At 39.9% G+C, this 16,646-nt stretch overlaps 1 protein-coding gene across 5 annotated transcripts in view; it reads left to right on the top strand.

Moving 5' to 3' along the window:
* Positions 1-403: 403 nt before the first annotated feature.
* The window catches only part of EYA1 (EYA transcriptional coactivator and phosphatase 1), a gene marked incomplete at its 5' end in the record, with an annotated part of 152,849 nt that continues 136,606 nt past the window's right edge, over positions 404-16,646 (top strand). For all 5 annotated transcript variants that reach the window (XM_080610713.1, XM_080610712.1, XM_080610709.1 and 2 more), the window contains one exon: positions 404-436. In XM_080610713.1, the coding sequence (XP_080466839.1) occupies positions 404-436 (33 nt within the window). The remainder of the gene's footprint in view (positions 437-16,646) is intronic.

The following is a 16,646-nucleotide window of genomic DNA, read 5'->3' as shown; positions in this document are numbered from 1 at the left end:
CACCCAAAAAAAAAAAAAAAAAAAAAAAAAAAAAAGTAAAGATGTGTTTTTGGCACAGAAAGCAGCAGTAGAAGAGTTTCTGGCTGCCTTTTATTCGTCTGCTGACAGCAAGCACAACGGGGCTCTCGCTGCCTGCTTTTGGCTTGTGTGGATTTGCAATAAACAGCTCAACTATATATTTATTTTCAAGATTGATTCAATTCAGTGAAGATAACTGCTCCCAACTTGTGCATACTTGTTAGTTAATGGAAAGTCGCAGATGTAAAGATCAGCTCTTCATTTCATGCCAACAAATTAATATGGTGATGTGGTACTGTCTTTTCCACAGGTGTGTGTGTGCTAGGACTGTCTGAACCTCCCTGTAACTAGTACCCAATATATAATTTGGAAGAAGAAGTCTTCAATGGAAGACCCCCAGGGAATAAATGAGAAGTCTGTAAGTAAACAACTTGTCAGTCCCGAGGATAAAAAAGTCATGGTTTTTAAAGTGGTAATTATTTTTCTTGAGACCAAGTGGCTGGAAAATCTTAGAAAGCTACATGTGCTTTTAGTGATTTGAAGCAGTGAATGATGAAATTCATTGAGAAATGGAGGTACTAAAGCTGCAGAAAATACGTATAGAATTAAAAATACTTGTCTTCAGCAATTCATATTGCGAAAAGCTGGTTGTTGCTTTCTCCAAGATACATTAGGCTTGCTGCATTTGTACTGTTAACATTTTGATCTGTTAGAAAGTTTTCATCCTGTTAGTTGAAGTTATTTCTCTTTGCCTCTGTGAATATATGCAAATATTGCTTCTAGGAGAAGGGGGTACAACTCCTAGCTGCAAAGTCTTATGAACAGTGGCAAAATTTGTGTTTCTTAAAAAAAGATATGTTGTTTCTTGTTAACGCCTGTTTATAGAGTCAAAATAGTGAGAAATGTTGAAAACTATCACACATGGTTAATAATGTTTTAAAATAATACTTCATGCTTGGTCAAATGATTAGTGTGTGTGCTATGGATTTTTTAGTTTAGTTTGTGATATCATTTTTGGCACTTGGTGAAAATCAAAATGCTACATATATATTTTTATTCTGGATTGTTTTAACAGAAACAGTGTACAATGAAATTGGTTTTTTTTTGCCAGTTGCAAAATAACTCCAAAAACTGCTATTCAGTAAATTTGATTAGATTTATTTCCTGCATTTTTTTTCTTGCTTGTTTATTTTCTATATCGGACGGTACTCTGCATCACCTTTCAGTCTTCCCCTTGTATATTCAGTTTCCCCAGTGCTTGTGTTAGTTTTTCACATAGCAACAGAGTAGAAAGAACCAAGCCACCTAATAATAAGCCTGTTGTGTTGCGTGTTTTTGTTACACTTCTGGTCCAGTGTCTTTTTTAACTGTGTGAAGCAATATGGCTTTGATTATTTTCCAACGTTCATTTGTTCCACAGTCTGTCTCTATGTGTACATTTGGGTATTTATCCATTGCTGCTACAGCAATTTGTGGAAAGGGCCGATTCACTCCTGGAGAAAGGGGTGGCCATGGTTACTGACTGGTGCTAAACAGGGATGGTCCTGTTTGCAGTTGCAGTCCCAGAGGTTTCAGCACCACCCAAGCTCAGCCCTTGTTCTATTCAGGATCAGGCTTTCCTCTGTGCATGAAAAGCCTTTCCACAAAGCTGTTGGGATTTTCTGTGGCTTCCACTGCCATACTGTCTCTTTGTACACTCGGCATAGCCTGGGCTTCATGTGCTGCAGTGGGTTTGGGTCGGGTAATTGTATGCCGGAGCTGTATGTAATGACAAATATAACTGTCACTTAACATAATGGGAGTATTAAGGGAAATATTTGTTCATGGTTTGGCACCACCAGTACTCCTGTTGGGGTTATTCATTCCATTCCTTCTTTTCACCACTTAGTCCAGAGAGCCTGTAAAACACTTCATCTGCTCAGAATTTCCCTTCACATTACCCAAGTGGGTGGTAGCCGTGGATGCTATCAGGATTGTCAAAATTTAAATCAGTAACTGCTGGACTGACGAGTGCTCAGGCTTCTGTAACTCAGGCAAGGACTGAACAGCTGAAAGGTATATGACACAGGGCAGAAGTACTACTGTGGGATATGCCTCTTTTGATTGCTGTGTCATTGGATAGGTTTAAAATTGGGCTATTAAACTTATGAATCAAATCCTGCAATTAGGCATCATTCATAACTGGACCAGCTTCTGTGTTTGCAATAGTGAATTGACCAACATGGGGATTCCTTAAAAGCAGTAGTCAGAAGGCAAAATAGTCTCAGTGAAAATAAAGAAGATGGCATGAACACTGTTTTTGTTTATTCTGCTCCGTGTGTGCATACAAGAAAGAAAGAAAGAAAGGGTGAAGGATAGATTAACACTCTGCAATTACAACACAAAACCCAAAAGCTGTTTGGGATTTAGCAACTCCTAAAACCTGGTGGTTAGGACAAGACAAAAACTTTTCTCTAAGTGCCAGCTACAAGGTACTTTTATTTTGGAAATGGCCAATGCAAACTATGCTGTGGAAGCAGTTTCAGGTACATGTGGGTAAGGGAGGAGCTTTATTCAGCAACCGAGAGTTAAAGGTGTATAATGTTTTAGGAAAACAGAGCTAGATGGACAACAGAGCAGGTACCAGGAGAAGGAGAAAGGGAAATAAAAGAAGTTTATCAGATACCTCTATGAGACAGTAGATGAGTATGTGCATTGCCACGATCTTTGGCCAAGACTTCTCTGTTGAGAAGGAGGATGATGTTTTACATGGGAATGCCTGTTAGTGTCTAGTATGGATTTATTGTGCACTGACAGCCCATCAGAGTTAACATGTACAAAGGATACCATAATAAGCCCAGCAGGTAAACGTCTGCACTCTGTTACATTCATACAGCTGAGAGGAGATTTTAGCATCCAAGCAACACTTTCATCACCTGGAGAAATGGTCCTAATGGTGCTGTCATGTGTTTGGTTCACATTCTTTATGAACTGACTTGTAAACTTCTGCTTGCAAACTTGAACACTTCATCTGCCTCCACCTTCCTTTACTGAGGAAGAAGCATAACACAAATCTAAGGCTGGCTAGACAGAGGATATCAGTGTATTATCCTGCCTGAAAAAGTCACCAATGTTAAGTTGCTTTCTTTCGAAGTCCAAAAAAAAAAAAAGACTTTTAAGCTTGTTTTCTAATAAAATGTGCACCTATTAAAGATGGTCCACTTGTGTTTTATCAAGCTAAAACAACTGGTGGGTTATTTTTAACTTGTATTTCTCTATTAATAAATTAATTGTTGATTTCAACCCAATTTGTCAGTGAAGCAGGGATCTCAATGATAACAAAGAAGTTATAAATTCCTACAACTGGACTGTCTCAGTGTTGGGCTGGCCCTTCTGAAAGACTATCAAAATGCTGTGCTGCTCACCTCACTGACCTTTCTGTGGAGGTACTTCTTCATTTGATTGACTTTGGAGCAAAACCCAATGAAATAGTGTTTTTTTGCTTCCTGCTGAAATCTGCATGTCTGATACATAGCCAGCATGTTTTCACTTTGAAATGCTATGCATAGGGTTGCATATCTCAGGCCAGGTTTTGTACACTAATGCTCTGATCTCTGAGTTTGTAAACTCTGTTCTTCACCATCCTGAGGAGACTTCTCTGCCTTCTTCACTCGTTTGCAATGAGTTCAACCTCTCACACCTACCTGAAAAGAAAAAATATTTTTGAGATGAAAATGTCAGTTTGGATGTTACAGAAATTCTGATTATAAGGAAACTGAGAATGGGTAGCACTACATCTTATATCAAACTAGTTTTAAAAACTTGGTGAAATTATTGTGGTTTACGTTTGTGGTAGGCTTAATCTCTACCAGTCCCAGACTTGGCATTGGCATGAATGCATTGCCCTAGAAACCCTCTAGAAGGTTTCTTCATCTACAAACATGACAAACACTGATAACCAGAATATTCTGGTGTGATATGCTTGATATAGATAATACATCTGGGTTAGGGGTACCCTGATGACAACTTTTTACAAACCTCCAAAAGGACATTTTGGAGGTAAGCAGGTATTTTATTTAGTTTGATTTGCCTATTGATTTTTAAAAAATGCATGGATTTTTATTTATTTGCAAGATTCAGCACAAGGAATTTTTCATAAGTAAATACTAGGATTATTTCAGCAATTACTATACCCTCTGGGAATATTTTGGAGGGTATTCCTTCTCAATTAGTCTCTGTTTTGGTAGCAATGTTGGGTTATTATATAGCGTAAAATATGTTTCTTTCCTACCCTGTCCATGCTTTTAGTTGAAAATTCTCATTGCAGAATTGTACACCAAGAAGTATTTTTCAGCACTGAGTATTTCTGATGATGGACTTTGCCCATCTGGAAAAACAGAGCGAAGACTTTGAGGCCCTGAGCAGTCAAGTTAGATCCAAACAGTGTGTACCCAATGAGCCAAGAAAGGAGGTGCTCCTAGTCTGCTTCAGCAGTTAATCTTCTCCAATTCCCCCTGCAGTCCCCAAACCTCAGCCTTCGGTCGCCTCTCTGGGCAGCCTGGCTGCATACTTCCAACTTCTTGCTCCTCCCAGCTGCCCGCGGGTCACCGCTCTCCTGCTTACCCTATGCCATGTATTGGAGAGCAGCGCTTGCACTGAAAAGTCACCTCATATCTAATGGAAAGATGCAGAGCGAGTAGCTGGTTTCAGCAAGAAAAGCAGGGGGGAGGTGGGGAGGAGAGGGGGAGGAACCAAACCAGAAAACATCCAGCACCTGGCTGCAGCAAAATAATGAATTTTGCAGCAAACATCCGAGATTCTGTGGAATCTTGGAAAAACGCCAGACTCCACGACCACAGAAATGCTGAGTCCATGGGGCCCAGACAGAGATGGCTGGGGCAGTTCACATCTCTCCGTCTTTGTTTCAAGCTCCTTGCAGTCTTACTGAGGCATTAGGTTACACTCTTTTCACATTTTCAAGGTTATCTTCACTACCAGAAAGGATAGAAAGTCCATTCTGTTTCGAGGCGGGCTGGGATTCAGTGGTATGGCTCTCCAGCCCAGGAGTGGTTTTAGAGGCCATCATGGCTATGCCCATGGGCATGGCTGGTGACAGCCAGACACGACCTCCAGCTTTGAACAATGACATCAATGGCATGTTTTTCGTGCTGTCACATTACCTGTTTGTCACATTAGGGGACCAAGTCTATGACAAAAATGGGTGAAAATTCAAGTATTTTACCTTTGGTTGAAAACTCATAGCATCATCACCTGTGCAAATCATGTGTATTGCTGCTATCTCAGTTTCTCTCAAAGGCTGGCACAGCAGTGTACTCCCTCCTGTGTCCCCTTGCTATTCTCAAGAAATGTATAATGTGCTTCCTTTTTTAGAAAGCTCTGCAAGGCAATAACCAGCAAGCATCATGCAATTGCAATCTGTAACTGAGCCTGTAAAATGGAGTTGCCGTGCTCTTCCCACTCCCCTTCCCCTCTCTATCGGCAATTGGTAGGATATTGGAAACATAAGCCACAAAACCTTACAACACTCGGTGTCAATAAGAGTGAACAGGCAGAACTAGCTGATGTATTTAAATTCCTCACATTGAAATGAGCTGTTGCTAGGCAGTCTATAACTGCTTAATCAGTAACTATTACTAGATTATTTTCTTTCAAGACATTTTAGTGAAAATACTCTGGAAAATTGTAAGCTGTTTGTGGACAGTTTGAAGTGTCCCCCTTATTCACTACAAACTATTCATTCAGCTGGGCTTGCAATAATACTACAGAGGAATTCTTGATACTTATAGTGTGCTTTTCCTAATGGGTGGCAGAAACTGCAGTGCTATAGGCAATGATGCTTGCAGCACTGACAGAAGTATATCTACCCACAGCATATAGTGTTGGTGTCGTGGTTTAAGCCCAGGCCGTAAATCAGAACCATGAAGTCCACTTCCCCCCCCCCGCCACCTTTCTTCCCTCCGCTTCTGGAGGAACGGGGAGGAGAATCAAAAGAATGCAGCTCCCACGGGTTGAGATAAGAACAGTTTAATAACTAAGGTATAACACAAATCACTACTGCTGCCACCAATAATAATAATGATAAAGGAAATAGCAAGCAAGAGAATACAACCGCTCACCAACCAGTACCTCACCCCCACCCTGCCATGATCCAGTCCTTCCGGGCCCTCTCAATTCTACATCCTGGGCATGATGTGCCGTGGTATGGAATACCTCTTTGGCTAGTTTGGGTCAGGTGTCCTGTCTCTGCTTCCTCCCGGCTTCTCCTCCTCCCTGGCAGAGCATGAGACTCACAAAGTCCTTGGTCAGGGTAAACATCTGTGTTATCAGCCCTGTTCCCAGGCCAAAAGTCAAAAACACAGTGCTGCAACAGCTACTAAGGAGGAGGAAAAATGACTGCTGCTGCTGAACCCAGGACAGTATCCACCCCTTATTCCATACCATTCACGTCATGCTCAGATCCCACATTTTCAATATACCCTCACTCTCATCTCAGTGCACTCTTATCCTAGTGCACGGACCAATCCCTATAAAGCTGCTGAGTCCATTCGGTCCATGATGGTGGGCTCCATCTCTTGTAACAGTCTTTCAGAGCAGGAGAGGCTGTATGCAGTGTGCACAGTCGTGAATAACCTGGGCAATAGTGTCTATTGCTAAGTCTACCCCTCGATCATGAGTCCATCTCTGTGTTTCATCTCTGCCCTGATGGCCTGAAGTGTCACGGGCCCATTAGGCTCAAAATAATTCACCCTCCCCTGCAGCAGTCTCTGCAACTTGTTCTCGGGGACTCCACACAGCTGCCTTCCATCTCCGATGCTTCCAAAGCACTGGAGGGGCCCAGTGGATTAGATCCTCGCCCATACTGTCCCACACACCATGACACTCATGACTGTCCAGCCCTGGGGAAAACCTCTCGGTCCCCCTGTATTGTCTAACCCCAGACAAGACCCAAACCTGACTGTGCTTAACTCTCGGGATCAGACAAAATGGTCGTGGGTAAAACACACTCTGTGTATGTGCCAACATGGTGATCCCCATCACAATCAGCAGGCAGGTCCCAAGGGTACCCAAAGGCCATTCAAAACCTTCAGAACTCTCAAATGATGATGCTGTACTTGCTGGCTCTCTCACCACCAGCTTCGCTTTTTCTGAGTCCAGATCTTCCTCCTCTGCCTTGCTGGAAAGGACATCTTTTGGGCATATTCATCTTTGTAGAACCAGAGCCTAAACACAGTATGCATCATAGCTCTTATTTTTAATGAGTGTTTGTAATTATCTGCCAATGATTCCAACAACTAATCCTACCGCCAGCATAACTCTTAGTGCATTTTCTGCACACACACATCAGCACTGGCCTTATGGTCCTGGCTTTAGGATTAGGACAGAGACCTTGCAGGGACTTTCTTGGGGTCCAACAGATACCACCGATAACCTTATAGCTACAGGCCCTCTTTGAGGTGAATCTTTGTTATGGTGAGACATTTTTAGATCACCTTGTAAAAATGGGTGTATAAAAAACACACAGTCCGTCTCACTCTTTCCAGCCGCTATATACAGTTCTGCACGAAGTCTCATCTTGAAAGTCTTGATGAAGTTGTAGCTCAGCCCTTAACAGTAAAAAGCAAACTGCCAGTGAAGTTTATTTTCTTTTTTCTAGGTTTTCTGGACCATTGTTCCGCTCGAGGAGCCATGTTTGTTAGTTTTGGCTCTCTGACTTTTCTTCCTTGAGGATAAACTCTCCTTAGGCAGTTGTACAACTATGCACTAAAAGACTGCATCGCAGTTTATTCGCAGCCCAAGCTCCAGCAGAATTCAACTGTGTGACTTCCTGGCTTAAGCGGGGGTGCATCTGTAATGTAAATACCTACTTGATTTTGTGGAAAACCAGGAGGTTTTTTGTTTGTTCTTGTAAAAGATTCCTGCTGGAAGCTTAACTTTAAAGTTGGCATCCAGCCTTCTCTGCTGTGACTCGAATACTGATCTGATTTTGTGCTTTCATTGCCATTTTTATATTTTAAATTTTTTAATTCAACATTAGCTTTGCTTACAAGCTACAGAGCAGAGTAAAATCGCATTACAAACATTGTAGTATTAGATTTTATCATCATTTATTTCTTCTCGTCTGCCCAGGGATTTCTACATGTTTGGTAGAACTAATTTGCAGGCAGACACTGAGGTCTTCTAGAAGGCCAGCAGGCTCCACAAACTAATTTATCCAAATAACCAATCCCTCATAGGCCAACCATAGAGGGACACCAAAATGGCCTAAGCAGGCAAAGCCCTCTTTTGAAGTCTGGAATGTTTTGACTGACTTGAAACAGGCGGCAGGAATGAAGGGATAATTTTCAGTGACCCATGGGACTTTTTTGGCATTTTCAAATATTAGGTAAAACAAAGAGAAATTGCTTGTTCTAATTTAGAAAGACTTAGCAATCCGGAAGGCAACCAGACTCAGAATTGAGTACTAAGGTATAGAGCTGAAGTTTACTCAATACATTGAGGGTTTGCATCTGGGTATATAGTATTTACACACCCACACATACACACACTGCTTTGCTTATGCATGCACATACCTAAACTGTTTTTTGAATTTCACTTTTATAACAAAGCTTGAGTACAGTGTATATCCATGCAGTATTAAGTGAACTACCTGAAACACTGTTCTTAAGTACATACTGTTTTTCTTGAAACAATCACTTTAAATTAGTAGGATGTGTTTCTGTTGCTGCTTCAAAAGATGGGATACTCACTCAGGTGCCAAGACTTACATGCCATACCAGTTTTCTTACACCCGCTGTCCTGGTGCCATTTGAGTAAATGTAGAAATTAATATAATTTTTGAGTTTTCTAGTCTAAAGTAGCCTTGCAGACACAAAGGCTATGTATTTTGATGCATACAGAAAACCACAATTTTCTATGAACACTTATAAGGAGAGAGAGAATATGAATAATTAGGAAAAAAATTAGAACACTACAGATTGCGTTCTTCATATTCAGCTGAAGCTGCTTGAATGTGTGTCTTAAAGAACGTATAGAGCAATCATCTCATGTATTTCAGCAACTTCCTTAGAGACATGCTTTTGTATATTTTGTCTCAAAATTACCATGCAGATTTATATGATGGGTCCAATACCGTATTTAGCAACACCAGTGACACAGACCACCTTCAGCTTTTTGCTTCTTCCCCGTGATGTTGACTCACAGATAAGTTGGAGCTTTCTAGCAGAAAGAGCGTTGTCTGTAAGGAGGAATCACTAAGCCACTAGTGAAACTTCTCTACCCATGCTTAATAGAAGTATGTTTCCTTAATGCAGTATTTTGACAAGGATTTTGGTCACCAGCTCACCCTTTTCGGTTTGACATCCTTGGTGATTTTTGGGAGCTGTAAAGACATAAAACTCACAGTTAAGGGAGAGAGTAAATGCCATCTCATGTGCACTCACAGCAAGGTCACAGGTTTAGGGGTCTGTAGAGGTCTGTGGGGATCACGTGTGTGTCTTGACAACTTTATAGATAGAAATTTTAAGCTGGCAGTTTAAAGTTGGCACTTAAAGCTCTGTGGTATTTGATTGGGCTATAGCTGCTGGTGGTACTGCTCCTACAGACACAGCAAACTCATGGGTTTAGTTTGTCATTTTTCATGGGATACTGAAATAGAAGTTCCTCCTGATTTCAGATTTCTCTGAAGTATTTGTGCTTAATATTGTCCTATGGCAACAGACAAATATGATAAGATGACAGAGAAATCCTGTTCAGTGCAGTTTTCAATCTTATATATGCTGACCTCAGATTAGTGGATTTCAGAAACATGATGTTTAAATTAATGTTATTTTGGTGTGAGTGTATATATGTGTCTGTGTGTGTCTGTGTGCATGGAATGTATTAGATTAAATTAAGTTATGTTCCAGCTTTTACTTGAGGAATATAATTTTGTTAGTAGTTAATAATGTTAATGCCATGATTTTCTCATATTATGTTTACATATATGGCTACAGCAAAATCAAATTATATTTGCTGGGGGTAAGATTAGTCAGTCAAGGACCTATTTACAACAGGAGAAATTAAAATTCAGAGTTTGTAGGAAAGAGATGCTTCTCTATTTCTGTCTGCCTCGCTTTAGCTGCATAGTCTAGACTGTCTTAGAAGTCGTGGACTCACTGGTCCTGTAATCTGTGTGCGTAGCACAGCATCAGAGTCTGGCAGCAAGTGGGGAGGCTTCGTAGGCATTTCTCATCAATCATATAGAATTTGTCATTCTGATTTTTTTTGGCATTGAAAGCCTTATATTCTGCCACCAGCATTCACATAGGGTGAACTTTCTGTTGTACCAACAGTGCACCTAGACAACTGTGCAGTGCAGCAGATGGGAGAAAATTTCTTTCCAGCTCCTATGGTGATCAGCTCATACCCTGAAGCACAGGATTTGATTATCCTTACTATAATTTACAGAGCTATAAATGTTGTTAATGGTCATAAGTCAATGAATGAAATTGCTTGAAGGTAAAAAATAGCTTATTTTTTTCTCAATCTGTTTAAAAAGGAGCAAGTAGGAGAATAAGTAATTTCAGGCACACTTGCACACTCCTTACACAGTGGAGTAATTTAAAAATATAGTCTAAGTGTTACATTTGATCAAAATGAATGGGGATTAAAAGAGAGCTTTTACAGTAAGCAACCACTTTTAGGGTGCTTGTAGATTCAGGTATTGCTCTTGCTGAATGTGTGTTTTGTCCTGTAGATATTTTTAGGAAAGTAAGCATCTATTTTTTATTTTATTTTTATTCTTAATAATTGGACATTTTTCATGTTTGACCACCCTTTTAGGCCTGTAAATAATTTAAAAGATCTAAAAGTATCTCTGTATTCAGAATCAACGAGTTAAATGCTTGTATGCCTTGCTTTCACCTTCAGTTATTTGTACATGAAAAAATAATCTAAATTTAGGGATGGCCTGTTTCACTTCTATTTTTCTACCACTGTTTGAAGCATTTTTTGGGAACAAGGTATATTTAGTGGTAGACTGATAGGTACATCAGATGTGTCATTTGCAACAACATTTCTAAAAAGGAAAAGGCGTAAGATCTATGTTTTATTTTTCTCTGGTTTTAGTAAGTCACTGTAAAAGCTAAGTGGCACATCAAGCAGGTTTATATAGTGCAGACACTGCATAAATCCTCTGCTCAGTCCCTGGAAGGGCTGTACGCTGCCATTATGCTTTTTATAAACAGAAGACAAGCACACTGCCAAATCCTTGCAGCACTGGACACCAGCTCTTTCTGTTCTTAGCTTGTCTGGTTTATTGTTGCTCAAAGACTCTCTTATTTGCCAGTATTGCATCTGCCTTCGGTCGTCAGGAGCAAAGAGTATCTTGCACTTTTTGGTGTGTGGACTCTCCATCTTCTCAATTTCTTCTCCGTCTGCACTTTTAAATAAAATAATTAATTTGACAGTATTTTGGTCTGACTTTGGAGAGTTAAAGACAATAGCTACTCAGAAGCAAACAATTCTGTGGTTCTGAGGCTGGACAAGGAGACAGGAGCCTTGTATAAAAGCTTGGAGAACACTCATATTTGGACTGACGGAGAAGAGCAAGAGGTATGTGAATGCAGGTAAATTAGGTTAGACAACATAGCTTGCTGTTCTGCATCTAACAGGGACCAGGAGCAGATGTTTAAAGAGAGTAGGGTGTTTTCTGTTTTACTCTGTCTTTCCTTCCTAAAGATGTTTAACACTATATGCACCCTTCTGACTGCCATTGGCCACTAAGCTGTTGTTTTTACATAATTACTGGCAACAATTCCGACATCTTCTTCCTTGGGAACAGCAGTTAATTTAGCACTTATCCTTGTGCATCCTCAGTTGGAGTTGTCTTTTACTTTGCATTTATTAACACAGAATACCTTGTAATTTTCTTCCACTTGTAATGTGTAGTCACCATAATATCAGTTCTCTATAGGCAGCTTTACTTTGAGCTCACCCAAGTAGCTTAGCAAATTTATAACCTTGCTCTTTGCCATCTTTTCCAGAGCATTTATGTTTAATAGAGCAGATCGTTTTGGAATTCCACTGGTAACACTGTGAAAACTGCCCACTTACCCTGTTCCATCCTTTAAATAGTAATTCATGACAGACTTTTTATTTTATCTTGTGACAAATTGTTTGAGAGCTTTTGGCTTGTGAGAGCTTTTCAGAAATCTAAATATACTACATTAACCAAATCATCCTTATCCAAATAATCATTAACTCTTTAGAGAAACGCTAGTAATCTTGAAGTTATGACTTCTCTTTACAAAGCCATGCTTTCTCTTCCCCATTACATCATATTCCCATGTGCCTACCAATTCTCTTGTTTATTATGGCAGCCGATTTGATCATGCTTCCATTGTTTTAGAGCTCTTGAGTGAACTCTTTGGTCTGGATGTTTTGTGCCTCTTCATTTTGTTAATCTTCCCCAAAGCTTCCTCTGTTAATACTTTGGTTTAGAGTTGTCAAGGTATTCTCTTCTTGCATAGTAAGTATCATGCAAATAATTAATTTGTTCTGCAATGGTCCTGTCTTTACTGAGCATTCCTTTATTGCCACAGGCAAATGTTGGCTTTTTGCATGTTTTCCATGAAGTCTTTACATTAATCCAAGCTAATAGCAAATGGTTCTTCAGGGTTTTTTTTTGGTTGGTTGGTTGGGTTTTTTGGTTGATTTGATTGTGGGGTTTTTTTGTTCTGTTTTGTTTTGTTTTGTTTTGTCCTGTCCTGCATTCTCGTGGGTTAGCATTTGAATTTACACAACATAAGCCTTTTCCCGTTTCAGGTATTTAGCTGTAATGTATGGTACTCGGCCTTGTATAATATCTTTGGACCCTCAGCATCTGCTCCAGCAAAGCCTGAGTCTTCTGCAGCTCTGCACCAGTCAACTAGTCCTGTGCAGGTGTCTAGGACATCTAAAATAGCACTGGAGGCTTTGTCTGAGCACCAGAATTGTTTACAGTATCTTTTTATTTTATTAGTCTTGTATAGTAATATTTAGTAAGTTTGTCTTTTTGTAGGCTTGTTATCTTTGTGGAATACAGAGTGAATTCAGCCCGTACAAGTGTTCTTTGCTATTTTGTATCTATGTGACTTCATGTATCTATGTATGTAGACAGATTTTTTGAGGTTATTTCCTTACAGCATAAATAACTACAGAAATGAAGCTGCAAAACAAGCAGAGTACACTTTTTGTTACAATTTGAAGCAACAAGTTCTCTTTATGAATCTCCTTTATCTGTTTCCCAGTTTGTTGGGGTTTTCTCTTTGTTGTTGCTGGTTTGGTTTAGTTTGATTTTGTTTTCTCAGAAGCGTTCCGCATGAGACGAGAGCATCCTGTGGTGATGTGTAAAGCTTTTGTATGATGTGCCAGTGAGAACATGTATCATATTCTGTGAGAACAGAATTTACTACCCTGTGGTAAATTTTTCAGTGGGAGGTTTTATAATCTGTGCAGACGTGACAGTACCACACCAGGTGAGATCTGAGTAAAGCTTTTTGTTGGTGTTAGGGTTGTTTGAACAGTTAACCCAAACAGACTGTCACCAAAAAAACTCCCTTCTCAAGGTGAGAACTGAGGTGACAAAAGTTTGCTTTTCATGCAGTGTGCAACACATTTAATGCATGAGCTGAGTAGCAGAGCTCATTACAGTGAGTAGTAGAAGTGTTGATATAGCTGTGGTGAACTAAAAGAGGTAAATGAGGTAAGATTTGCAGTAATCTTTATAAGATCAAAATGATGAATAAGAAGTTGGAAAATCAAAATCAATTTTAGGTGCAAAAACATTCAGAACTTTTCTTACTGAATGTATTCACTAAAAAGAAATAGCTTTGAAACTGAAACTCTTTGTGAATTTGTGTTGAATTTGAGTCAATAGTTTTGACCAAAAAAGACCAGAAATTGGGGGTGCTGTCATCACTTGCTGCTTGGGAAGATGTGATTCGATCCCCTTATCACTCTGTTCTCTGGTAACAGTGCTTTGGGATGTGGTCATGACTTGCAGTGTGTGTTGGAGCAGAGAGGAGAATGAACACCTTACCCTTGCAAGTGAGTGTCCTACCCACTTGATTGCAGGTATTCTGAGGGAGAGGTTTGAGGGCAATTGTTCCAGAAAAACAAGAGGGAAGATGCTTTCGTGGAGGAGTTTTAGCTCTAATCAGGCAGAAGTGGGGTTTGAGTCCTATTTTGCCTTATGCTTTAAAGAATAATGGTTTTAAGCTGAAAGAAGGTAGATTTAGCTTAGATATTAGGAAAAAATTCTTCACTATGAGGGTGATGAGGCACTGGCACAGGTTGCCTGGAGAAGTTGTGGCTGCCCCATCCCCAGAAATGTTTAAGGCCAGGTTAAATGGGGCTTTGAGCAACCTGGTCTTGTGAAGGCATCCCCTGCCTATGGCAGGGGTTTGGAGCTAGATGATCTTTAAAGTCCATTCCAACCCAAGCCATTCTATTATTCTGTGATTCTTTGGGTCATAGGATAGTCAAGGATGTAAGAAACATGTGCTCCAGCTACCTGTTCCCTCTTCTTTTGTCATCTAATCTTTTTGTTAAAAGCTCTTTCTTCAAAATTTTATTCTCCCTTGGCTAGTGAAAAATTCTGTGAAGTTCTGATTTTTGGAATGTCTCAGAAGGGTTTGACAGACAGGTTTTGGGCATAGCCTTCCAGTAAAACTCTGTATTCTGAGCTGTTTATTTCACATTCTTTTTGGAACCTCTATCTCACTGAGAAATAAAAGTCAATGTTTGGAGACATTCCATTATTTATGTAATATTATTTTAAAGTCAGTTAGTAGTTTTGAGATTTAAATAAAAATATTTATTATTATCCTTTATATATAGGGAATGATCAAAGACCCATTCTAAGGGGCACAGAGAGAAAGAGAAAAGCATGGTGCCACTTAAAGAACTTGCAAGTTTAGTTTATAGCAAGATGTGATGGAAGAGTGAATGTTAGACTTGTAAGCCCATTTGTTCTAAAAGCAGCTTCTGAAAGCTGAATGACAATTTATTTTTTAAAAACTATTATTAATGTTTTTTATGAAAAAAAAATATAATTAGTACCCTTTAATAAGTAAGCCAGTGACTATTCCTGTCTTTTCTTTTAGTTGAACAGATGCGCTAACTGAAGATTTGCTCTAATACAGGGCTTTATTCTGTTGTTAAAGATCAGTAACCAGTAAGACCTCAGGTAGTTCAGCTACCCCGGCTTCAGTGTGTACTTGGAGCCAGGGCCTGCTGCAATGTTGCTGGATAAATCCTAGAGCTTGGGACAGAAAAGAGAGTCTGCATCACCGTTCCTATTCTCTGTGGCTAAGTCCCAAGCAAGTCATTTAGAGTGCAAGATATGGGGTTTTGCTCTTACCTTGTCCATTTTATTATTTGTCTTTCCCATCTCTGTTGACTTCCGTTAAAAACCCCCTATGTCCTAAATAACCAGCATGATTCCTTTAGCAAGTCATATATGACCCCTCAACTGGCAAAGCTGCTAAAAACTAAGTCTTACATTATCTGGTGGTAGCATAGTTTGGTAGATCTGACAATGGCAGATCATAAGCTCATCTTGGTCAACAAATTACAATTAAAAGTGTGCAGCAGACACAGATGTTTTTATTTTAATTGTGGTTCCCTCTCCTGTTGTATTTTCTTATTTTAGCTTGAAGAATGGAAGACTAGACACCAGCAACACAGCAGCTCCAAATCACTTTTCTGCCTCTTCCTAGGCTTCTTACAGAGAAGAGTTAATCCCATGACAGTTGGATTATAATGACACCACAAAAAGATTTTTTTGTACCTACCCCTCTTGACCTCCCTGATGAAATATTTTGGCGTATAAGTGGGAAGAGAGTAAGAAGTGTTAGCAAAAGGAAAGCAGTAGGTAATATCTTAATATTTGTAAGTGTTAACTTCTCTTTATTAAAGGTTTAGACAGTCTGTGTGGGGATTGATGTTGGGGCGGGGGTGTGTGATGGCTTCTCTGTGCTTGCAGTGCCAAGATGTATTGACTGCTTGTCACTGTGTAGTGAGAAGGGTCACACTAACACCTTTGACTCCCTGGGTCTTCTATGTTTTACAGCTGTTATCTGCATGTTATGACATTCGATGTGTTGTGCAGGAGGAGGGTACGGTGAGCAAGTTAAGGGTGAGGAGGAAGGTGGGAACTGCACTGTGTGGTGCAGTGCGTGAGTGGGTAGTAAAATGTTGTGGAAGATGACTCCAAACTGTCAGAGAGGCAAGTAAGTTTGGAAGAAAGAAGGACAAGTCATTTGCTCCCACCTTTTACCTCTAGATGAAAGTGCTTCTCTACACACCTGCCTTTCCTAGTCTTTGTCATCTATGTTTTCACATTTACTAGCACAGAACAGTCATTTTTTTCAGTTGAGGTCAACATATGACCAAGGAATACACCAGCCAGTGCCTGGAAAGTTATTTATGCCTCTGAGCTCCCAACTCTTACACAACTCACCATAAAATTAAAAATGCATGTTAAGCATTTTCCCAGAATGACTTTGAGAGTTATCAGTGATACACCCACGTTCTGCTGATGAGTCTTGTATCTACTTGGTTTCTTCACACTAATGCCAAATTTACACTGACACTTTTTAGGTCAT

Source organism: Psittacula echo, assembly GCF_963264785.1.
Source record: "Psittacula echo genome assembly, chromosome: 2".
In the NCBI taxonomy this organism is placed as follows: domain Eukaryota; kingdom Metazoa; phylum Chordata; class Aves; order Psittaciformes; family Psittacidae; genus Psittacula; species Psittacula echo.
This window is presented reverse-complemented; position numbering and strand designations above follow the sequence as displayed.